Genomic DNA, 25,675 nt, shown 5'->3' with positions numbered 1-25,675 from the left:
CCCACCTCCATGCCACACACATTTATATGAGAAATTTATGATTGTTGGTGATAGAGAATGTTATGTATATAAAACACCCATCTAACTTGGATCAGCACACAGACTCCATATGGATGTTCCAGGTGGCTTTCTGTGGTCTTCCCTTTCTTTTGATAGTTGTCTTAAATGGTTAGGCAAAAAGATATTCCCCTCTTGGAAGAATATGGGGGGAGGAAATGAAGACTGGCACCATAGCTAGGACAGGTGCACCAGAGTAATGATTTATATGGCTGCTTATACCATTTAATGTGTTTTTCTCAGACCAGAGAAAGTGAAGAACATCCTGAACTGAGTGCATGATTTGGACACCTTGATGTGAGGGTATATAGTTGTGAGCAATTTCTAATTATCACTGGGAATCTTGAGTAGTTGGCAATCCTATTCCTAATCATGATAATGTTTTTGAAAGAGTGATTTTTACAACATTTCCCTCTGATTTTTTTCATACTTCAGTAGAAATAGCTTGCATTTTCAGGAGCAGGTGCTGATTGCCATTATTGCTAGGTGTATTGAAGGTAGTGAGTATTTGCAAATACTGCTCAAGTAAGTGAGGTTGCATCTAACTAAGAATGTGAAATAAAATTATTTATGCAAAATAAGGATGCCCATATGGAATAATTTTGTATATATAGCTATTGCTGTATTTTGTAACTTGTCTAAATTCATTACTTAGCATTTTATACTACACTGTCAGATTTTCATTGCACTAATGTGCTTCTTAAAGTGCCTATAAAACGTGGCTTTAAGAAGAACAGGGACCACGCTAGTACTTCAAACTTGACACTTTTTATTTGCTTTTTTTATTAGTATGTTAGAAAAACATGACAAACAGGGTTTGGTGGTGATTCAGCTAACCCATAAATGGGATAAAGGCCTACTTGGGGAAAACTTCAGTGTCATTATGGTCACAGATTTGGACACTTTTTTTAAAAAAAAGATGGTACTTGTGGTATCTAATTCAATTTAAATTTGGAAAACTTTGTTCTTTCACTTACAATAACTTTAGGAGACCTATAGTGTAATCCAGGCTTATGTTTTTCCTGCTTTTGGTTGGCAACCTCCTAGCAGATGGAACTCACATCCACTTTTGTATTTGGGCCAATGAAAGGGGGGCACGGAAATGACATTGTGTCAATGTCAAATCAAGGTGAAAAACAGTATGTGGTATCAGGTAATGCCCTGGACTTCTCCATAAACTCTTAAGTTAATATCATAGAGACATTCCTTCTGCCAGTTGCCCTACATCCAACACTCCCAGGAATGCCAGACGATGGCCTGGCAACCCTAGTGTATGCAAAGTTACTCCCACTGATTTCAGTGGGCTTAGACTGAAGTAACTGTATAAGTGTGTTTCTAATGCATCAAAAACTGACTTTCCCCCTACTTTCTGAATGAAATGAGCAACTGTTGTAAAATTTAAGAAATATTTTCACAAAACATCAAAATGACAGGTTATTGTGCAGTACAAGTTTTGTTTTATTGGTAACTTGTATTAGTAGAAATTGCTGACCAAATATGAGTGGTTTGTCACTGGAAAAGCCGACTCCTTTATTGTACAACTGGTTCGATCTGGGATATAGCAATATTTTTAAAACTGATTAATATGAAAAGACCAGAGTTATTAAAGACCAGAGTTATTTATTGAATATTGAAAGCAGTGGTGGAGAATATCCTCATCCTAGATAAGATTCTATATTCATTTATTTAAAAATAAGTTTTAAGTAGATGGCATATATAACAGTTTCTTGTATAAAGTATTTCTTATGAAATTCAGTTTAAATATGAAATTTTAAATTATTCATGTCAAATTTCTCACAAGGTGATATTGCTTAAAAGTAACTAGGGGTGCCACCTGCTGGCTGGTAAAGCAACAGACTTTTCCAACAGTTTACAAAAGGAGCAGTTTCCCACTACAAATATCCATTCTAGCTTCTGCTACTTCAACATTTAGATGTTTTAGTAGTACCTAGTAATAAATCAAAATAATTTTAAAACTTTCTATTGCCAATAACAAGCCCTTTTGTTATTCTAGCAATTTGCTTTATGTTGTTACATTAAATAAGTTCTGCTGATTTTCTTTAATGCTTTTCTGCGCTACAGTGCAAAGTACTTCAAAGACCTGGTCATTTGTATACTTATTTAGAGTTAATCTCATTAAACCATGTGGGACTTCTCAGTGGACCGAATTAAGCTATGTAATGTACATAATATGTTTTAAAGGGATTGGATCCACTTGTCCTGGATTGTTTGTGTGGTGTTGGCTTTTTCAGAGCAGGTTAGTAACTTGGGGTTCTCATGGATCCATCCTTGCAGTTTGAAAAACAGGTTGGTACACTGACCAAGAGAGCCTTCTACCAGCTACGTCTGGTTTGCTAACTTTCTCTTTTCTTGGACTCAGCCAATTGATCCATGATTTTGTAATCTCATAATTGATTACTATAACATGCTTTACATTGAGTGCCCTTGAAGATAATCTAGAAAGGGCAGCTAATCCAGAACGCAGCAGCCCAATTATTGTCCGGAGATAGCTGATTGGTGCATTTTGAAAAAGCAACATCAAGTGCCAGTTTGTTTCTGACTTCAATTCCAAGTGCTGGTTATAACTTTTAAAGCCCCTCCCTGCCAGGGTTTGCATATCTAAAGTTCTGTCTTCTCAAGCTACAGTCATCTGCTAGTTGTTCCCCCACTAGGATGGTGCCTGGCTTTGGTCGCAGCCTGGGCCTTTTCCATTGTGGCCTCTACTCTGTTGAATTGGGCTCCCAGAAGACATGATGGGAGCTCCCTTTTTGGAGATTTTCAGGAGGTACTGCATGGTTTTTTCCAGGGTATTTGATGATGGTGTATGAACAGCAGGCATTGGAGTTGGGTATTTGAGCATTTTTTTATTTTATTTGGTTTTAATTTTTAATGTTTTGATTATGTTTAAGCTGCTTTTAGACAAGAGGAAAGGCATAAACGTTTAAATAAATGCATATACCATTCAATTTCCCCAAACATCTTTGTCATCTACTTCACTATTTTGTGGGGTCGCTCTTTGTGCAGAAGCTGTTGAGGAAAGGAAAAGATTTATTTGAACCTGTCTGGTCCTGGAGAGCATAGCCCTCTGATCCTGAAAAGATCTTGTCACTTACTATTCTCACAGTCTTGTTGTTGGCTTTTTGATAGCTTTGCAATGGAGGCAGCTCATGAGGATGAATCTCTCTTGCATTGTGAAGATCCATGTAAGAAATATGAACACAACAAGAAACTGACAGGTATGAATTTTAACACATTGTCTGATAAAGTGGCCTATAATTCATGAACATTTATACAATAAACCTACTAGTCTTTAAGATGCTGCAAGAATCTTTGTTTTAGCTGCAATAGATCAAGATACCTACCTCTCTAACACATCATGTTGTCCTTTTTGTTGCTCATTTCCTTAGTGCTCATTTTCTTGTCCACTTGGGTTCCTTCAGTACCAGTAGTCTGGCATACAGTGGGGATGGTTAGGTTCTTTTAACACAACTCATATAAATTTGATTGGAGCTGAGGGATAACTTTATACTATAATACAGACAAACCTGTAGAGAAAGTCAGACTTTAAAGTGTTTGACCATTTTAAATGTACCTGTTAACTTCCTTATGTTCCAAAAAATCCTTCTTATATTTAAGCTCATTCAAAATAAGTAATATGGGAGTGATAGGACAAAGTGATGAGGTCAAAGCGTTTGTACGAATATATGACTCCAATCAAAATAACTGCTTGAACTTTCAAAACTTGAAGCAATAGATTATTGGAATCTTTGGCTGTTTCCCCATTGAAGAGTTGACTCCATATGATAAACTGGTTTTGAAGCTAGCCTCAGTTTCAAAAGCCTTTTCCCCATATAATGTGGGAGACTGCTGCTAGGTAAATACAAGTTGACAGCCTTCTTGCTCTGTAGCTGGTCATGCAATATGTTTGACTTTATTTGGTCTCATACACTCTTGCTATTGCTTATAAAAATATTTGTTGTGGGAAAAACAATGCATTACAGCTTTCTAGACTTTAGAATGGAAGTAGCTGAATTAAGATATATGCCATTGGGTTCTTATGCATTTATGGGGGGTGGGTTGTTGTTAGTATCTTGGGCTAGTTAAATGCAATAATACACACCTTCCAAGTGTACATATATGAACATGAAAAAGTTTCCCAACTTGTCGCTGCTTATGACCCAGATGTTTTCACACTTGACTGTCAAATGTTCTTTATATCATATATATGTTTGTTTAAAACCTACTGAGGTGGCAAGAGCTGCCCTTTATAAAATGATAATATTGAAGCACTTAAAAGACTGTTGTTAGAGGGTTTTGTATAAGTTTCAGAACAAACAAGCTCTTGTCAGAGCTAGGGGTGTGCAAGCCAAAAATTTTCGGCTATAGCCGAAAGTAGAAAGCCGAAAGAAAATTCTCTATCGTTAAAGCTGAAAGCCGAAACAAGAATCTCTTTCGGGATTCGGGATTCGGGATTCTTTCGGCATTATTTCGGCATTCTTTCGGCTTTTTTCTATGGGAAAATGCCTCCGTCTTCCAGGACGCCTGGAGGAGGCATTTTCCCACCGAATAAGCCCAAAATTGGTGGGGACCTTCCTCTAACCCTTCTCTAACAACCACCCAAGTTTCAGACAGATTGGACTTTGGGGGGCCACGTTATGGCCCCCCAAAGCAGGTCCCCCCATCCTCCCATAAAGGAGCATCTTCTTCATTATTTCCTATGGGGAAAAAATGAAGAAGCAGGCTTCCTTTGCCAGGGGTGGCATTTTGCATGCAAAATGCCCCCTTACCCTCAGGGGCCCTTCTCCCACCCCTCCTCCCACCCCCCACCAAGGCTCAGCCTGCTCCCACTTGGGGGGGCCATTTCATGGCCTCCCCAAGTAGGTGCTCTAATCTCTACCACTGACAGCTGGGGGAGGCTTGTGTTGCCAGGGGTGGCATTTTGCATGCAAAATGCCCCCCAACCCTCTGGGGCCCTTCTCCCACCCCTCCTCCCACCCCCCACCAAGGCTCAGCCTGCTCCCACTTGGGGGGGCCATTTCATGGCCTCCCCAAGTAGGTGCTCTAATCTCTACCACTGACAGCTGGGGGAGGCTTGTGTTGCCAGGGGTGGCATTTTGCATGCAAAATGCCCCCCAGCCCTCTGGGGCCCTTCTCCCACCCTTCCTCCCACCCCACACCAAGGCTCAGACTGCTCCCACTTGGGGGGGCCATTTCATGGCCTCCCCAAGTAGGTCCTCTCAGCCCCTAAAGTCCACCCCTTACAGCCCCACACAAACCCAATTCCCCCCCAGCTGCCGCACACAGACCCAAATCCCCACATTAGCCCCTCACAGACCCAAATCCACCCCCACCTGCCCCACACCCATAACCCCAGGAACAGGCTGGCAAAGGCCAGCCCTCTCCCTTTGTTCCCTATGCTGGGAACTTCTAAACTCTCTTTCCCTGGGCAATTCTGCACAGCCCAGGGGTGCCACAATGGTGGGCACACTTCTGAGTGCCAGCTGGTCCCTGTGAAAGAACACCTGAACCACAGACACCCTCCCTCAAATTCCCCCACCACCTACAGAGATAGCTGGCCAGCCAGCCCCATTGTTCCCTATGATGGGAACCAACTGCACAACAAAGAATAAAACAAGAACAACACAAAATAAAGTTTTTAAAAAATTATTTTCTCCCTTCCAAAGTACAAGTAGGCAAAGCATTATGACACATTACACCAGCAGTCCCCCACACAGAAAAATAACACAACTCACTTAACATCAGAGAATCACAAAGCACGATTCCTGTCAAAAACACTTTATTTCTTGAACAGCTTTAGGTTACACAGCAGGGGGGAACACCAAAGGGCTTGGCAGCAGTATCTTACACAAAAATAACACAACTCACTTAACATCAGAGAATCACAAAAGCACAATTCCTGTCAAAAACACTTTATTTCTTGAACAGCTTTAGGCTACACAGCAGGGGGGGGACACCAAAGGGCATGGAAGCAGTATCTTACACAAAAATAACACAACTCACTTCACATTAAAGAATCACCCCCAAAAAATTGCTGTCAAAAGCACTTTATTTCTGTAACTGCTTTAGGTTACACAGTAGGAAGGCACCACAGAGCAGGAAAGCAGTGTACTACACAAAAATAACACAACTCACTTCACATCAGAGAATCACACAAACACAATTGCTGTCAAAAACGGTGAAGTGGGTTGTATTATTTTTTGTAGTACATTGCTATCATGCCCTTTTGTGCCCTCCTACTGTGTAACCTAAAGCTGTTCAAGAAATAAAGTGTTTTTGCCAGGAATTGTGTTTTTGTGATTCTCTGATGTTAAGTGAGTTGTGTTATTTTTGTGTAAGATACTGCTTCCATGCCCTTTGGTGTTCCCCCCCTGCTGTGTAGCCTAAAGCTGTTCAAGAAATAAAGTGTTTTTGACAGGAATTGTGCTTTTGTGATTCTCTGATGTTAAGTGAGTTGTGTTATTTTTGTGTAAGATACTGCTGCCATGCCCTTTGGTGTTCCCCCCCTGCTGTGTAGCCTAAAGCTGTTCAAGAAATAAAGTGTTTTTGACAGGAATCGTGCTTTGTGATTCTCTGATGTTAAGTGAGTTGTGTTATTTTTGTGTAAGATACTGCTGCCATGCCCTTTGGTGTTCCCCCCCTGCTGTGTAGCCTAAAGCTGTTCAAGAAATAAAGTGTTTTTGACAGGAATCGTGCTTTGTGATTCTCTGATGTTAAGTGAGTTGTGTTATTTTTCTGTGTGGGGGACTGCTGGTGTTATGTGTCATAATGCTTTGCCTACTTGTACTTTGGAAGGGAGAAAATAATTTTTAAAAAACTTTATTTTGTGTTGTTCTTGTTTTATTCTTTGTTGTGCAGTTGGTTCCCATCATAGGGAACAATGGGGCTGGCTGGCCAGCCATCTCTGTAGGTGGTGGGGGAATTTGAGGGAGGGTGTCTGTGGTTCAGGTGCTCTTTCACAGGGACCAGCTGGCACTCAGAAGTGTGCCCACCATTGTGGCACCCCTGGGCTGTGCAGAATTGCCCAGGGAAAGAGAGTTTAGAAGTTCCCAGCATAGGGAACAAAGGGAGAGGGCTGGCCTTTGCCAGCCTGTTCCTGGGGTTATGGGTGTGGGGCAGGTGGGGGTGGATTTGGGTCTGTGAGGGGCTAATGTGGGGATTTGGGTCTGTGTGTGGCAGCTGGGGGGAATTGGGTTTGTGTGGAGCTGTAAGGGGTGGACTTTAGGGGCTGAGAGGACCTACTTGGGGAGGCCATGAAATGGCCCCCCCAAGTGGGAGCAGGCTGAGCCTTGGTGTGGGGTGGGAGGAAGGGTGGGAGAAGGGCCCCAGAGGGCTGGGGGGCATTTTGCATGCAAAATGCCACCCCTGGCAACACAAGCCTCCCCCAGCTGTCAGTGGTAGAGATTAGAGCACCTACTTGGGGAGGCCATGAAATGGCCCCCCCAAGTGGGAGCAGGCTGAGCCTTGGTGGAGGGTGGGAGGAGGGGTGGGAGAAGGGCCCCAGAGGGTTGGGGGGCATTTTGCATGCAAAATGCCACCCCTGGCAACACAAGCCTCCCCCAGCTGTCAGTGGTAGAGATTAGAGCACCTACTTGGGGAGGCCATGAAATGGCCTCCCCAAGTGGGAGCAGGCTGAGCCTTGGTGGGGGGTGGGAGGAGGGGTGGGAGAAGGGCCCCTGAGGGTAAGGGGGCATTTTGCATGCAAAATGCCACCCCTGGCAAAGGAAGCCTGCTTCTTCATTTTTTCCCCATAGGAAATAATGAAGAAGATGCTCCTTTATGGGAGGATGGGGGGACCTGCTTTGGGGGGCCATAACATGGCCCCCCAAAGTCCAATCTGTCTGAAACTTGGGTGGTTGTTAGAGAAGGGTTAGAGGAAGGTCCCCACCAATTTTGGGCTTATTCGGTGGGAAGATGCCTCCCCCAGACGTCCGGGAAGACGGAGGCATTTTCCCATTGAAAAGCCGAATGAAAGACGAAAGAATCCCGAAACGTTTCGGCTTTTTTCTTTCGGCTACCCGAAACGTTTCGGGATTCCCCGAAACGTTTCGGCATTCCCTGAAAGAAGCCGAAACACTTTTGTTTCGGCATTCTTTCGGCATTCTGAATGCCGAAACGCACATCCCTAGTCAGAGCGTATTTAGACATGTAATAGCATCTATGGCTCCTGCTTATGTTACCTTGGTTTTGCAGAAAGATGTAATGTAACATCCTTGCCATGCCATCTAGTGACAGGAGCATGAAAAGCAGCAACTTTTATCAGATGTACTCCTGGAGACTCCCACAATTAAAGCATGAGTATTTTTGAAGTATTCTCCGTAATATCCTAGAATGAGAGAAATCTTTTAATGTTTTTATGTCTTAACAGGAGCAAGTACAGATATTGAGAAGCTTTATCAAGCAGTGCCACAGCTTGGAAATGTGTTCAAGATTAAGGGGAAAATTGGTGAAGGTAAATGTGGTGATGTTTGCTTTACTGTTCTTAGAAAATATAGATTAAGCTAACTTTTATGAAAATAGGGCATCTGTTCATCTGACTGCCTTTGTTGCTTTCTTGATTATGCATGCCAATATTAACTTTATGAACTGTAGAGTGCTGTTATCAAAACAAAGGTGTTTTATTAAAATATAAAATTAGCCATTTCTTTTAAACTACAGAATGCTAAATGTATATTAAATAAACTTACCTTTTTACAGGTACATTTAGTTCCGTTTACTTGGCCATAGCCCAATTACGAGGAGGCCATGAAGAAAAGGTGGCTTTGAAACACCTGGTACCTACCAGTCATCCTTTACGAATTGCTGCTGAACTTCAATGTCTTATAGTAGCTGGGTAGGTCTAGAAATGTGAAAAAAATCATCTTTCATTAGAAACTCAACAGTCTCTTCAGCGGTTGTTCTGATGTATTATTTTTTAAAATTATCCCATTTATATCCCGGTATAGATATGTTATATGTACATTGTATAGCCAGATCAGCTTGATGCAACAGGAGGTGTACAGCTCTGTTCTTAGTTAACATTTTAATGAACTACCAGTGGCATGGTAGACACACGCACACTACATCAAACATAATTCATGCTATATTTACCAGTGAAGTATGTTGATAATGTGTACTGGCAGAGCTACATGTACTATACAGGAAAATCTTTTTTTCCAATTCCATGCCAAAGTAATCAATATTCTGCATAATTTTTGCATAGTTCTTGCTTGAGCCCTTTGTGTGGATTAAATCCTCCCAGTCCATTCCATTGTTGCAAGAAATATGTTCTGCCGCCTCAGGAGCCTCCTCTAGTGGAAGAGCTTCTTGTGTCAGCAGAAGTCTCTTTCCACTGGAGGAATGTGCTGGCCTTGGAAATATGGACAGGAAGGATCCAAGCCTATTTCAGTAAGGAGCCACAATTAGTATGCTGAGGTTTTTTTCCTGGACACAACACAATGGAGTATGGGGATATCATGTTGACAACATGGACCTGGTATGTGGAGAATAACATTAGGTTTTTTCCTCATCCTTTTAGGGGACAGGATAACGTCATGGGAGTTAAATATTGCATTAGAAAAAATGATCATGTGGTTATTGTTATGCCATACCTGGAACATGAATCATTTTTGGTGAGTCTCAAACTTTTTTTTTTAAGAATTAAAATTACAAATCATGTCCTAGTTATTTATTTTACCATTCTTACAGGACATCTTGAACTCTCTCTCTTTTGAAGAAGTAAGAGAGTATATGTTCAATCTCATTAAAGCATTGAAGCGTATTCATCATTTTGGCATTGTTCACCGTGATATCAAGCCTAGTAACTTCCTATATAACAGACAACTGAAAGAGTAAGTCTATTTCACTTTGACTGTGTTATGGTCTCATATGGGGAGTATAGTTTCAGGTGCATAGCCATATTGCTCTGCAGTAGAACAGCAAGATCTAGTCCAGCAGCATCTTAAAGACCAACAAGATTTTCAAGGTATAAGCTTTCCTACTCTGAAAATCTTGTTGGTCTTTAAGCTGCACCCACTGGACTCATATGGGGAACATAGTAAACTTAGTTATTTCTGTGGTCCAGAAGCACATGTACCTAGTCAGTAAAGCTAAGGCCACCTTGAGTGTTTAGTGGCAGATGCAGGATTATGAACTGCTGCCAAACAGCTGCAAATCAGCAGGGGAGGATGTGATTTCAACAGTCAGGGGAAGGGAGTGTTTAACCCTTTGCCTGCCTGCCACTCCCTCCTGTTTTCTAAATCTGTACGTGCTACAGGGAAGGGCTTGCAGAGGAAAAATAGAGGGAGGTTAATCTTTATAGCCCTCAACCCTGGTTTATGTGCTGCAAACTCCCCCTCCCCCCACTTAGCATATCTTTGGTGGCAGCAGCTCTCAGTCATTATCTGCAACCATACTACATCCCTAAATTAATGTCTGTTATTGTCAGACAATAAACCAATCTGAAGTACTTCCCATTCTAATTGTCAGGGAACAGTCAGGTTGATATTTCATAGTCTTTATTGAGGGCTCGCTGATTCCTGCTATTCTTCAGTATTTTATCTCCTTCACCATTCATCCAAAGAGAACTGGAAATTCCCTTTAAGATTCCTCATATTATCCCATCAGAAGCTAATCTTCAGTGATATTGCACATATATTTTGAAGTAAAGAATCTTGCTTTATTCCCTCCCCCCAAATTATGGTTCAACAAGTGAGTGGAAATAACTGACTTTTCACAAAGGGCGCCAAAAGGATGCTATTTAAATCAAATATATGTATTTGGAATACAGGCTACAGCACAGTCAGGCATACAGACTTCATTTCTTTCTTCAAGACAGCAGCTAAAGTACATAAGGAGCCATCAGAAACTGCTAGTTTTTGTGGCAGAGATAAACCCAAGTACACATGAATTATAAATTTTAAATTGTTACTGGTGTGTCTCTCCTAAATTGTCTTTTAGGTATGCCTTGGTTGACTTTGGTTTGGCACAAGGAACTCCCGATACAAAAATAGATCTTCTGAAAGTTGCTCAGTCTGAAGCCCAGCAGGGAAGTTTTCCATATAAGCCTCATCTAACTTTGGGAAGTCAAGGTTCTGTCATTTCCACGGCACCTAGACAGCTACTTCATCAGCCAGCCACAAAAACGGCTACTAAAAGGCCTGGTTCCTTTTCACAAACACCTCTTAAACAAGGACACAAAAGAAAGGTTCTGTACTACTTCCTTAATTTTTGTTTGTTAATACACTTAATACATTGCTTCATCCAACAGGGGGAGATGTAATACTAGAATAAAATTTCAATCTGTGGTTCAGAATAGTTGCGCTTATATAATAAAAATTGTTTATAAAATCATGCAACTCACCAAACTGAAACTAGTTTCTCTGTAGTAATTACTCTTAGCACAGCATTTGCCTGAGGGGCTTACCAAGGTACTGTAAATTATAAAATAAATTTTTACAGAATAACAAAAAATCCTACATCTGGATCCTTCAATTGCAAATGCTTCTCTGTCCTGAGGTGTATTGCTTCAAATATTAGGCTCAGTGTACACTATCATTATAATAATAACAACAACAACATTCGATTTATATCCTGCCCTTCAGGACAGCTTAACACTCACAGCAATTTACAAAGTGTGTTGTTATTATCCTCACAACAATCATCCTGTGAGGTGGGTGGGGCTGAGAGCTCTGGAAGAGCTGTGACTAACCCAAGGTCACCCTGGCTTCAAGTGGAGGAGTGAGGAATCAAACCCAGTTATCCAGATTAGAGTCCCATCATACTTAACTAGTACACTAAACTGGCTATTATAGTTATATGCTTATTTAACCACATGTGCATATCAACAACCTGCAGTCACTTGTGTTTTATTATGTGAATGTATAGGAAGAGATGGATGTTGATGTTTCAGATGTTACTTTGTACACTTCCAATACATGACCCTAGAGAATACATTCAGTAGGTAAACAACATGCATGGATTAGTCTTTAATACCCTCCTATTCATGGAATTAATGTTATTAAAGCAAGAAAACAGTGCCTTCTGTATTTCCAAGGCATTTTTATCAGACTATATTTGCAATCTAGTGTATACTATTCCCCATGAACTAACCTGAAGTTAGAAATCACCATTCTGCTTTCTGAAGTGTTTTAGAATAATGGAAAAAATCCATATCACTGACTCCATAATATGCAAGTTATTATATGCATACCATAACTGACTTGTTTGCTTTAGCTTTCACCCCCGTCCCATCCCTGAAGTAGTAAGAGGGGGGATAAAGTGCAGTGTGGATAGAACAGCTAGAAAAAGAATGAAGTCCAGTATAAAAATATGTACTGAAGCCAGGAGTGTTTGGCCCGGATCCTACACAGCACAAGCAGAACTGTTCTGTATAAACAGAAACTCTTCTGTCTCTCCTTTCCCATTACAGTTAAGTTTGCCTACTGGAATTGTGCCCTTGTGGGCCAGTAGACCCCCTGGGAACATCATAAGAGGGGGAAGTAGGTGAAACTCACCCTTCTCCCACAAGTGGGAAGTGCCTACCACTAACAGAAAGGAAGTTTAGAATCCAAGCCTGCATGGTTGTCCACAATTTACTGATTCCTATTCTATCAAACCTGATCTTCTCAGAAGCTAAGCTGGGTCGACCTAAGTTAGTAATTAGATGGGAAACCTCCCACAAAGACTAGGGTTGCAGAGGTGGGTAATGGCAAACCACTTTATTTAGTGTCTTTCCTTGAAAACCCCATCAGGAGTTGCTATAAGTCATCTATGACTTGATGGCACTTTCCTCCACCACCATTCTGTCTATAAGGGCAATTCAACTATTTTAAAGGACCATCAGAATGCCCATGTAAGCATAATTCATATTCCAGCTATTTCATTTCCAAAATGAGTTGTTTCTTTCCTGAAACGGGGAAGTAGTAGTAAATTACAAAATTAGAATTTTAGATGTGTATCTTAGTTCCATAGTTCAGTCTTTTTAAATAGTGGTTCTCTGTATATAATTCAGCCTCATCTATCTAAATTGCCAAAGTGTATGGAAATGCTGTGTGAATTTTGAAAACATACTCTTAACTTTTGGATAGCCAAGGACCTTACAGTGAATTTTGAGGAACAGGACTCTTGTTTACATGAATTTTTATAAAGAAAATGTATAGCAGTACAAATGCTTGCCCCTTTCTGCTAAGTGAGGCATGATTCACTATGCAAGTATGCTTAGTATTTAGTCTAGACTATGTGCTCTGTACAAGAAGTTAGTTCACTGAGTTGCTTGCATGCAGCTGATTTTTGTGGTATCTCACTTAACACTTTTTAGAAGATAGATTACAGTTGACAGTGTGTTAATGATAGACTCCTTCTTGTCCACTTTCTGACATTGTAGGAGGGCTCTGAGTGCCATTCTGTTCAGCGATCTGTCTTTGGTGAGAGAAATTTCAATGTCCGAAGTTCCACATTTCACGACAACTCTACAGTTAAAGTAAACTTTGCTTTAAATTGATTAAGTGATTGATATAACACATTTACAATTAATTGTGTATTAAGACTAGATTAAGCTAATTACATGGAATGTAAACTGCATGTTAGTTACTCTTTTTCTAGCAATGTACCAGTATAACTAGAGATGGCACAAAAAAAACTGTGGTCAAGAGAGACAGAGAAGTTTTATTTTAAAAAAAATTGTTTTACTTGAATTTGCCAACTATGTCCTAGATAATAGAGAAGAAGACTGAATGCGCATGTTTTTGTCTTTACAAAACTCTTTCCCTATTGTTAAAATATTCTGGATATTAGTAGCAGTTAGTAAAATGTCTAATTTCATTTAGATCCCCTTAAAATCAGAATAGCAGCCCAAATAACCCAGTTTAGCCCAAACTTGTGAGAGCTTGGGAGCTAAGCAGGGTTGGCCATGGCCAGTACTTGGGCGGAAGACCACCAAGGAAGACAGGGGATGCTGTGCAGAGGAAGGCAGCAGCAAGCCACCTTTGCTCATTTCTTGCCTGGAACACCGCATGGATGGGGTCTCCATAAGTTAGTCGTGACTTGATGGCCCATACTCCTTATTCTTTTAAAAACAGAATTCTTGAAATACCTTGCTATGTTTAATAGCCATTGGGATTTATGCTAGCAAGTCTTATGAATTTGGCAAGTTGCCTCAATAAATGTTACTTAATGCAATTTTTATTTCTTTAAGAATAGCTATAATCAGAGTTGTGATTAAATGTGTCTTATATTAAAAATATAACTTGCAGCTCATAAAGCATCCCAGGGCGACAGATATTGCATCTAGAAAACTATCAACAAAGAAGAAAACTTCTACTCTGAACAGTGGCTTAACCAAAAAAGCTGCCAGCGCTTGTCCAGCTAATTTAACCTGTGATTGTTATGCAAAAGATAGAGTCTGCAATATTTGTCTCTCAAGGTAATTATCCTTGATATGTGAAAGCCAAACTGTGCTGTAAAGAATGTTAGAAGCGTAGAGTAACTGGACAAATATTAAGTGCAAGATAGCATAAGACCTATGCAGAAATGCATACTAAATGCTAATTTTGTCCTGACTGTTTCATACAGGTGTTCACTTTCAGTACTGCTATTCTCAGAATGCACATATTCCGATTGTTATAGTTGCTTGAATAATTTTATGTAGAAGATCTATAACATTGGTAGTATGGGAATGCCAGGTATACTTTGGCTTGTATATTTTATTTATTTATAAATTTATACCACGCCTTACTGCCATCTTCAGGGCCACCGAAACCGCTAATGGATTAAAAACATGCACAATTCAAATGTGTGTTAAAAACCATTAAAACCAAATAAAAACACAAAACCAAAGCTAAAATACCAAAACAATAATTAAAACTTAGTTGGGATCACTGAGGGAACACAAGTTGAAATAAAAAAATCCTTGCCTGCTGGTGGAAGACAGCAGCAGAAAGGGACAGACTAATTTCTCTAGGAAGAGGGTTCCAGAGTTTTGATGCAACCACTGAGGAGGCCCTCCCAGGTTGCTACCTAGAGGGCACCCAAAGTATAGTTATGAATGTCAATTTTACTGACAACATACAACAGTAAATAACACTTGTAATGTTTTGTGTCCGAGCTGTTCATTTTCTGGGGTTTGATGAATGGGATTTGCACACAAGAGCAGGCTCCTCACAACTACAGGCTAATCTGGCTGTCCTAGCTAGCAGCACAAATCTTGAGCACATGCAGTTATCTGAGTGAAGGTCTGTATTAGCGAGAGAAATGTAAATCTTCGAGCTGCATGTGAAGCTTCACTCCCAGCATTGCAGAAATCTAATACTGATGATAGAATGACTGTCTTTGAATCCAGAAGAGAGAGTGTGTTGGCTTCTTGACTGGGAGGAATAAATGAGAAACAAGGAAAGGAAACAAGGAAACTACAGACTAACACGGCTAACTCCTCTGGAAGGAAAGGTTCTGTTATCTTGCAGAATGTTCAGTAATGTTACTGCATAAAAGCATACCTTAAAGAGCACTTTGCTATCATACCACAAAAAAGCTCATATTTTCCTAAATCTGTGTTTCCTGTTTTAACTCCCAAGGCGTCAGCAGGTTGCCCCAAGGGCAGGCACACCTGGATTCAGAGCACCAGAGGTATTAACCAAGTGCCCTACTCAAACTACAGGTAAAGTAGATCCAGTAGGAACTAGATACGTCTTATCTAAAATTATTGAAATAATTTCCTCTAGATTACATATTTGCTACCTGAAATAAAAGTAAATTAGAGACGTGTGTTTTATTTGAGAAACAGTATCAGGACTTTCTCTTCTGTCTGCTATTAAATAGAGGGGAAGTTAGAAAATTCATACACATTTGGCTTGGATCCATTAAAAAATTTATAATGCATTCACTAATTTTGCTTCAGAGATTTTGAGAGATCATATTCCATTGTTATGGCTCTTAGAAAAAGCATAATTAATGTAACATGCTTACAAACAGCTTTTTAAAAATACTATAAAAACTAACATGTAATGTTTAAGTCAGTGAGTGTCAAATGAGCACCATTAGTATTACTGGTGCATAAGTATTTCCCCCTAAATTTCCATAGGGCAGCTTGTGTGCATTGGGAAGAGGCTGTCTAGCCTTCTAGATCAGTACTGCATAATACACATGAAGCAGACTGTGAGAACTGAGTATTCCTTTTGTTTTTCCTTCTGCTTGACACCAGAACAGAGACATTCAAGAATGATTGCAGGGGTGGCGAGAGTGGGAAACGTCACAATCCTTTCAGGCCAATCTCCCTTTCCTCCCACTGTGTCACTCTTTAGTGACAGCTGCCCAAAGAGAGAAGTGCCTGGAGGAAGCTGTAGTGGTGTTTTTCTTAGGATCCCACTATGTCTTGATGAAATTCCTTCGTTCTCTGCAAGGACTCCCGCTGAGCACCTGGAGCTTTCTGATAGGCCTGTCACTCTCCAGATAATCCATTATTCTATTATTATTTTTTATTCAGGGAAAGGGGGCACCAGAAATGGAAATTTGTCCAGGATGTAAGGATACATGCAGTTTCTCTCTGTAATTATTCACTAAGTTCTATTCTAAAACATACCAATGCAAGAGTACAGAGAGTAACGAACGACAATAACAAGGACAGAATCTAAGAAAATGAAACAATCAAGATAATCTAATGTACACTGGCACATTAATACATGTCCTCTTCCCTTCTGAGGGATGTGGGGGGGGAACCTGACAGGAGTCATTGTAGGAGATGCCCTTGGCAACAGCTGCTGTGCTCTCCCTCACATGCTCTTGCTTCCTAGTTTCCTTTCCTCCTTGCTCCTTCCTCACTACAGGATATTTTTAACCCCATCCTTCCCAGTTACATGGAAGGTAGAATAGCCAGTCCACATTCTGTTGCCTGCCAAACTTCATTAACCAGCCTTGAGAAATTATGCATCAGTGTGTTTAACAACTGAGGATGTGAAATCCCATTAATCTTGGCTTCCTGTGACACCCCAGATCTCTAGCTCTAAACTCTGACTGCTCCCAGCCTATTACTCAGTATATCAGTTCCACCCCACCCCCTGCTTCCACTCCATTCACTGAGTGAACAGATTTCATGTTATTGCTGGAGCTCATAGATGTGTGAGTTTCCTTAAGGGGCAAGTGGCTTTCATTTACAACAGGAAGAAGCAAGAATTTTCCCCGGCAAAAAATTACACAAGTTATCATTCCTCCATTGGGCTACAATAACAGGCAAGCTGTAGTGCGATTGCAACAGAACCTACTTTCTCTCCCTTTCCCCCATTAGTAGTTTGGAAGTTCATGCCTGTCAGAAGTAGCAACTATTTCAGTTCTCTGCTGTCTACCTATAGTGGGAGAGTAGTAAATACAATTCGGACTTTCCCTTGTCCAAGTCTGACACTGCCCAGCTTGTGATGCTGGCTTATTCTTCCTCTTCCGTCTTAGAAGTACAATGATGGTTGGCAAATGTTCTTGAATCTAAAATGTGTCAATCATGCTTGGTCTTTCCCTTCTCGCATGTCATTTATACTTCATCAAATATGAAAAACAATCACTGGTAACAGCTAGCATTGATGGAACCAAAACACAATTATGTGCAAATTCATTAAAATCAGTGTGTCTTAATTATATGGATCATGTTTCTTAATAAGCATTAGGAACTTTAGGGCACAGTCCCCCAAATTAAACATATTTAAGTCCTGCTGATTTTCAGTGGGAGTGTTCAACATATGTTTAACACTTTTCCACTGAAGTGTTCAGTCTATTGAAGTGAGGGAAGAAACCCACACGTAGGATCTTGCTGACGGCTTGTGGAGTTCTGAATTGGGACAATGCTGCAGAGTTCCCATTTAAACATTTTGACAAGCATATTGTTTTTAATATTCCATTCTAAATACTAGCCAGTATGTGTACTGGTTAGTGCGTTGGACTAGGATCTGGGTGGCCTGGATGCTATCATGACACTGGTTGCATTTGCAATAAGGCTGTAACTATTGGCTGTAACTTGTGTCACAATTATACACATGTAGCTTCGCTTAGATCAGTAGTCCTCTTTCATGTACAGCAAGATTTTTTTCTGACCTTAAAACAACATATAATAACAAATGTCTGAGCAAGTGTATTTTAAAATATACTTGTGAGCTCCATTCCTCAGTATTTTAAAAATAGGGGAGAAAAGTTTTAGGTGGGGTAGCCATGTTTGTCTGCAGTAGAACAGAACAGCAGGATTTCAGTCCAGAGGCTTGGAGACCAACAAGATCTTCAGAGTGTAAGCTTTCGAGAATCGGAGCTCTGTTCTTCAGATGCTTCATAGGGGAGAAAAGCTGAAGTTATATGTTTTTAATTGCAGCAATTGACATATGGGCTGCAGGGATCATCTTTCTTTCTTTGTTGAGTGGCCGGTATCCATTTTATAAAGCAAGTGATGATTTAACAGCTTTGGCACAGATCATGACTATTCGTGGATCCAAGGAAACTATTCAGGCTGCTAAAACATTTGGTATGCAAATTTTGTGTTCTTTTTATAGTTAAATGTATGTTCAATCTGTTTGTAGTTATTAGTTTGGTTTCTATAGAATATTTCCCCAGCTGCTGCTTTAACTTCATATAAAGTGGCATTGGAATTCTTTGTTTTAAACACCAGAGGATATATCCTACCAGCATTTTAACTGGTGAAGGGAGAAGAGATGGACCCTTGACCACTGAAAGTGCTGAAGATGGTGGGACTCGTGGGGAGGGACAAAAACCTCAGAGGAGGGATGGTTACTACAGGGATCAGGGAAATGGGAAGAGACAGAGCAGAAATCTGGTAGGCTCCAACCCCAGGCTCAGAGCTCTTTGGATTTATCTGTTTTATTTTTTCATCAAAGAAATCACAGCAGCTCAGCTAATGGTTAGTCATGTATTAAACATATTATTATACATTAAGTTCATAAATATACATTTATGCTTAGTCAGTCATGGCCAGTGACTGCATTGTTATCGTCACACATAAAGAACACCTTCATGCACCATAAAGTGTATTGGTAATCAGCCATTTGTAGTGTTTTAGAAATCAATTCCTAACTAAAGTACTTGAATAACCATTCTGCACATTATCGAACAAACAAACAGAAGATTGGTTTTGTATTTACAAATGTATTAATGAAAATAAAAGCACTTGAGTAAATTAATTTGTTTAGTATGTCGTAAAGCAGATGATGTTCCTAGAAATTCATATTTTAGAGAGGAACACAGCCTTTTTTTTTTAACCACTTCTTCTGTTTCAGTATAGGTAAGCATGCATAGAATAATGCCATCAGTATGGAGAAGCTAGGACTCCAGTCATCTGCTCTAATGTGAGGTTTTGCTGCATTAGGCCTCAGTCTGTTTCATCTGGCCTTGCCCCAATGTCGCTACCTGTTTTGTGTTTCATTGCAAAGTAGTAATGTGACAGATACATATCCTGGCCATCAAGCCTCCTGTGTAAAAGATGCTTTAGCATACGGGGAAAAAACTTGCAGAAGGAAAATGCCACATTCCTATAAAAGGGTTGGAAAGTAACAAATGAGCTACATTCGTTGGCAGCTGTGTAGCACTATTAACTTTAATGAATGTGTGTATATATCAATCTTTGTGTTATTATTAGAATTGTGTATTTTGAAAACCACAGTTGCATACTGAGTAACGAACAGTCTAACCATCATGCTTTTCACGCAGGTAAATCAATATTATGCAGCAAAGAAATCCCAGCACAGGATTTAAGAAAACTGTGTGAAAGGCTGAGAGGAAAATGTATTAACTCTGATACTTCGATAGGTGATGTACAGATTAACCTTTCTCGGGAGCATGCGTTATCAGCTGAAATAAGCAATAATTCAGAGTCTGTGTTGCAGACACCCCAAAACGACACCCACTATCAGAAGAAAAATTGTCATGGAGGTGATGGCATAGATATTAGGACTTCAGAAAAAGCAGCTGATCTAAAGGGATGGGACAATATTCCTGATGACGCCTATGATCTCCTTGATAGGCTATTAGACCTAAATCCTGCTACAAGAATAACTGCAAAGGATGCCTTGCTCCATCCTTTTTTCAAAAATATGAACCCATGAAAAGCCACAACTCATTTTCCTTCACTTACTGCATAGAGAAGTAACACTAGAAGTATTTGCCATCGACAGATCCTTTAAATCAAAGCCCCAACCAGGATCTTTTTGTCATTTGTTTGGTGTCATAACAGCATGCAGCTTGCTGTACCTATAAAGATGATCAACTATTAAATATGCTTCTGATGGAAGACTGACCACAGACAGTTTATTGTTGGATCAGATTTTTTTCATGGTAATGTACCTAATAATTTCTGATTCTGTTGCACCACTGAGATACTCCCACCAGCATGTTTCCTGTAGTCAGCACACCTTTGCACCTCAGAGCAAGGCAAGTGAGGTATGCACACTGTCAGAAACAGCCTGCCTGAAAATCTCTTGTACTGTGTTGTTTGTGACTCCAAGGAGTACACATTTCTTGTATCCCAGCTTCAGATCCCTGTTCATATGTACCTTAAATGGCTGGCCAATATCTGATTGATAAAGGAAATTTTCATTCTTTAATTGTCTGTGCTTCACTCTTGCAGATGTAAAGGATTACTTAGTGGAATAGAGAACTTGCAATATTTGGTGAATAACACATTTGCATTGTTTCTATGAAAGAAACAGTTTTGAAGTTCTAGTGATCCAAAGTATTGTGTCCTTCTGAATAATCTCATTGTGGATGATGTAAACAACTGAAAGTCATAACTACCTTAGTATATCAATGTTCAAATGTTTCCTGCTTAGGTTCCCATTGTCCTGTTCATTTAGCTATCGATGTAATTTTCATGTTCAAGCACCTAGGTAGAACATTAATGGCAATTGAAAAGGCCAAGATTTAGGGCATCTTGTAAAGCTATGCTTTGTATGAATTGTTTGGTGAAATGAGGGGGAAAAATGGTATTACCTGTATTCTTGGAACTGCTTTTCTCATAGAGAAGTGTGACACCTTTTCATCTCTGCTCCATAAACATTTGGGATGTGTACAATTGCTTTACATTATATACAATCTAAATTTGCTTATGTAAAAAGCACCTTGTATATTTTGCCAGGGTCTATCAGCCACTCACTCATTGATTCTTTCATATAGTATGTCTAATGATTGTATGTCTGAATTGTGTCAACTTTTAGTTTTGCAATAAAGGCCAAAATAAGTTTTTGTTTTTTCAATAAAGGTGAAATATATCATGTCAAAATATTAATAGGGAAGGAATTTGTCCAGTAGAAATTTAATTTTTGTGTTGCTTTGTTATACCAAAACAGAATACTGATCATTAAGGCCATGGTTTTGAACTCTCTAGTCTTTATTTATGACAAGCTTGCATAAGACTGGACTACAAATTAGTTGAAAAGAGCTCCTGTCTCAAACATTCATTGCAGGCTCTGTACTAATTGTACCTGGAGGGAAAATATCTGATCTGATTTTGGTAAAGCTGAGAGAGAAGATACTTATATGGTGACTTTCTCTGTAGTAGTTCTTCATATATGAGTAATGTATTAGTTATCATTTATCTCAAATGTTTGTTGTATTAGTTACCATTAAAACAAATATAAGCAAGCATTTCTACAAGTGCATAATTCACAAAGAACAGAAAACAAATATTAGACTAACACCTTCTTTCTCTTCTTTCACATCCTTGTTTATTCTTAATTGTCCTTTGAAATATTTTAACTGCATCTTTAAAAAAAAAACTAATAAAAACCAGCTTTTCATATGAATCCTTTCTTATCTTTCATCCTTAACCCTTAGAAAGTTATCCTAAAGCTCACCTCCCTGCTGGCTAGGCCTTTTCAGCTTCGGTATAGTTTGGTGGCTGCTGGTCACCTCCCCCTCTGAGCTGGATGAGCCTCCCACTCCTTTCTCCCCCACCTACCATATCTGGAGGATCTTTTCATTTGCAGTGAGCAGCGATTCCACCCCAGCATAGAGAAGCTGGCCAGCAGCTGCGGGAGGTCCTGAAGTGGTCACAGCATCTACCACTTGTATTCTCCCTAAACAAGGTTTGGTTGGCAACCCAGGCCACACCAGGCCGCTCAGTGCCCCCAGCATTGCTGGAGAGTCTACAGTCCTGCAACCTTCCTGAAGGGGAAGAAGAGTCATGTATGAGGAGGGCGATGGCTTTGGCCCTGCTCTAGCCATAGCTGGAGCTGCCGCTGTGGTGTGCCCATGTCCCAGTGGGGTGGCAGCGGTGGTTCTGCTGCTGCAGGTGCTACTAGCAGCCAGATGATGAGGATAATAACATTCAATTATATACTGCCCTTCAGGACAACTTAACGCCCATTCAGAGTGGTTTACAAAGTGTGTTGTTACTATCCACACAACAATCACCCTGTGAGGTGGATGGTGCTGAGAGAGCTGTGACTAATTCAGAGTCTCCCAGCTTGCTTCAAACAGAGGAGTGGGGAATCAAACTCAGTTCTCCAGATTAAAGTCCTGCTGCTGTTAACCACTACACCAAACTGGTGATGAAAGGCCTTCCTGCGGGAAATTGCTCCTCAATTGCATCTGGATGTTCTGCTGCTGCCGTGGCTGCACGGAGCTCTGATCCTGTGAGGGAGACAGTTGTGGGGTTATGTGCCTTCCAGAGGAGGGGAGTTATGAGAGCAAGCACCCAGTCACTCCAACCCACAGCCACACTCTCTCCTCTGCAGCTAGGAGCTCTTCTTTCAAAACAGCTGTGTTGAGCGTGGCTCCTTGGGCAGACGTCTTGGGCAGGCATGGGCTGTGTCGGTTTGTGGGCAGAGGCCACACCCCACCCACTGGCGAGCCTCAACCACAGAGTCAAGTATTTGAGGGTGCCACCGGTGAGGAGTGAGGGTCCCAAGCGACCTATCAGTGTACCCTTGCCCCTCCCTGAGCCAGACTCAGGACCGGTTACCTGTACAGTAACTTGAAAGGGAGTTATTAGACATTCAAGATTTAGCTCTCCTCTTGTATGTGAGTGCAAGGTACACCCCAAATTTTGTCAAGTCCCCCCTACATGTTCTTGCCCTGCCACCATGTCCACTCTCTCCTGCCTTGCACTCCAAGTCCCTGTGACAGAGGGCTCTCAAGTAGAGCCTCCACCCATATCCCTGCTTACTTGGGTTCATGGGCACACTGGCCAGAGGTATGTAGGGTGGGTGGGGTAATGATTGGGTACTGGAGAGGGGGCTCGGCCACGGTAATGGCACAAGTGGATTGGGCACTGTGGTAGTTGGTATCCTATGCTCTGCTGGGCCACGTAGGTGGGTCTGGGGCAGGGTAACTTGTCCCTTACAATGGGCTCCCATGGGCTATGCCATCTTTTTTGAGGCGTAAATTTCTGCTGCTGCTGGGGGCATTCCTTTGCCTGAAAGTTTAGGGAGTGGACTAATTCGCATCCTGTCTGCCAGCACACAGAACAAGGAATTACATCCCAGTTCCGCCTGCACCCAGCCACCTTTGCCAAGTGCAGGCTGGGGACCTGGCCAGGGCGGTACCAGACTGCTGCGCCATCATAGGAGGGGGGTTACAACAGCGTATGTGCAAGATACATCATCATAATTCCTAGTCAGCTTCCTGAGCACTTTTGCGCCCCCCCTCTACCACAGGATTGTGCTGTAAATTTCACCTTCAATTGCATCTACCATGGTCACCTTAAGCAGTGTTCAGTCAGTAATTTCCATTTTTTACATAGAAGCAATTTCAAAATTAATGTCTGGGCCACCAATTCTGTGTGTTCCTGCATTATAATTTTGTATAATCTATTAAGTTAAAGTGTATTATGGAAGGTCTTTTCCCATTACCTCTTAAATTGCTCTTATTTTTTCCCAAAAAGGAACAATTTTTGAAGACTACCAAATATGAGTATCCTCAGCAGAAAATGTTTGTCAGCACTGCTAGCATTTGCCATCGTGTATTTAAAGATATTCAATTGCAGTTATTTGATCTCTCAAACACCTATAGGCCACTTTAAATATATTTTCTGTAGAGTGAATAAATAATAGGGTGGATTCCCAACAGTTATTTTTCACTGATGAAAAAGGGAGGAGGGGGCCCTTTGGACTACCCAAAAAAGGGGTCATGGAACCTGCATGAAGAGTTATGTGAGGTGGGTGTGTGTGGTAAAGAAGATAATTGGATGTGATGGTGAGAAAAACTGGCTGAATCCTATTTAATATTTATGTAAATTCCATGTAGTTCCATGTATCTTAATGTTGATAATGAAACTTTTCCATATAAGGTGTGAAGAATTGTGCAGAGCTGCAGAGGAAAAGTAGTTTTTAATGGCGTAATACTTAATTCAAGATATTTAGAAGAGTAAAGTGATGGAGTTTCTTTTACTGCTTTTGGCATTAGCTGTTAAAGATAAATGTTTGCAGATGTCAGAATATTGATTGCAGAAAATTGTGAAACCCACAAAACCCTGGGGCCTTGGTCTTAGTAATTTCTGCTGTTTATGTAATTGTAATTTCAGCTCAGCGTGTTACAGATAACTTACTCATCTAAAAGAACTGTGGCCAAATTTGGCAGGCTTGTCTGACAGTGCTTGTAGATGTATTGTTTCTTTCTCCTTTTTCACATGTAGGCTATGGACTTACTGGGATATTAGCTGACACCAAGCAAAAATGAATTCATGATGTTCATGATGAATTCTGAAAACTTCATGATGAATTCATGATGTTTATGATGAATTCTGAAAAATTAAGCAATGAATATGTATTTCTGTGCTTTCACTTTTCTGTAATGTATGTTATCAAATCATCTGCCTGAATGTCCCCAAAGTGAATGATTGTGTGGGGTTTTATTCAGTTACAAAGGGGCCAAGTCACACACACAAACCTCATAATGGAGTACCTCTGTTTTGTTTCAGCGTTCTGAAGAAAGCATCACATATCTTTGCTAATGGCGGCATCAGGGCAAACTTATCCTTTTGCTTATCATTTCTGGGCACTGGTGCCAGTCATTCCCCTACTACACCAACCCATAACTACTTTATCTTTTAACAGTAACTTACACCACCTGACAGCTATGCAACATAACAGTGGCATAAAGATAAGTTCTCGGCTAATGGTGGATTCTTGTGCAACAGATGCAATTCCTGGTCCTCTCCCCTCTCTGGAAGTACAGGCAAGTCCTCCTCCAGTCCCTGATGCTTGCTCTGAGGAGGACAGTCAGACCCATAGGCAAAAACAGAATGAATGGACAGACAACCAGGACAGATGGCACTTAAAAGTGCCAAATTCTTTGACACAAAATGGAATCTAGCCAGCTGAAGGCTAGTCCTTGCTTCCTAAAGCTTCCTGTTAACTTCTATTCAGATAACTGCTGATTGAGGTGGCTCACTACTGTCCTTTAAAGCATCACCATTTTTCTTAAAGCATCTGCTTGTGCCTGAAGTATGGACATTTTGCTTAAACTGCCTTGGAAACAAGCTTTGGAATAACCCCAAATCTTAAAAAAAACAATAGCTATGGGTATTCTTATCTTAGGTAATTTCAGCAGCTTAGCTAAAGTCCTGACCTGACCAGGATAGCCCCATCTCATCAGATCTCAGAATCTAAGTAGAGTCAGCCTTGGTTAGTACTCAAATGGGAAACCA

The 25,675-nt window shown here is 40.7% G+C and overlaps 1 protein-coding gene across 1 annotated transcript in view; it reads left to right on the top strand.

The window, feature by feature from the left end:
- The window catches only part of CDC7 (cell division cycle 7), a 29,030-nt gene extending 7,762 nt beyond the window's left edge, over window positions 1-21,268 (top strand). Inside the window, exons 2-12 of the mRNA XM_054980680.1 lie at window positions 3,205-3,293; window positions 8,444-8,527; window positions 8,773-8,908; window positions 9,593-9,686; window positions 9,763-9,905; window positions 11,014-11,260; window positions 13,439-13,534; window positions 14,307-14,476; window positions 15,624-15,706; window positions 18,392-18,541; window positions 19,741-21,268. Coding sequence (XP_054836655.1) covers window positions 3,212-3,293; window positions 8,444-8,527; window positions 8,773-8,908; window positions 9,593-9,686; window positions 9,763-9,905; window positions 11,014-11,260; window positions 13,439-13,534; window positions 14,307-14,476; window positions 15,624-15,706; window positions 18,392-18,541; window positions 19,741-20,135 — 1,680 coding nt within the window. The 5' untranslated portion in view covers window positions 3,205-3,211 and the 3' untranslated portion in view covers window positions 20,136-21,268. The remainder of the gene's footprint in view (window positions 1-3,204; window positions 3,294-8,443; window positions 8,528-8,772; window positions 8,909-9,592; window positions 9,687-9,762; window positions 9,906-11,013; window positions 11,261-13,438; window positions 13,535-14,306; window positions 14,477-15,623; window positions 15,707-18,391; window positions 18,542-19,740) is intronic.
- The last annotated feature ends 4,407 nt before the right edge of the window (window positions 21,269-25,675 follow it).

Source organism: Eublepharis macularius, chromosome 5, assembly GCF_028583425.1.
Source record: "Eublepharis macularius isolate TG4126 chromosome 5, MPM_Emac_v1.0, whole genome shotgun sequence".
Taxonomy (NCBI): Eukaryota; Metazoa; Chordata; class Lepidosauria; order Squamata; family Eublepharidae; genus Eublepharis; species Eublepharis macularius.
Note: the sequence above shows the minus strand (reverse complement) of the source record. Positions and strands in the feature narration are given on the sequence as shown.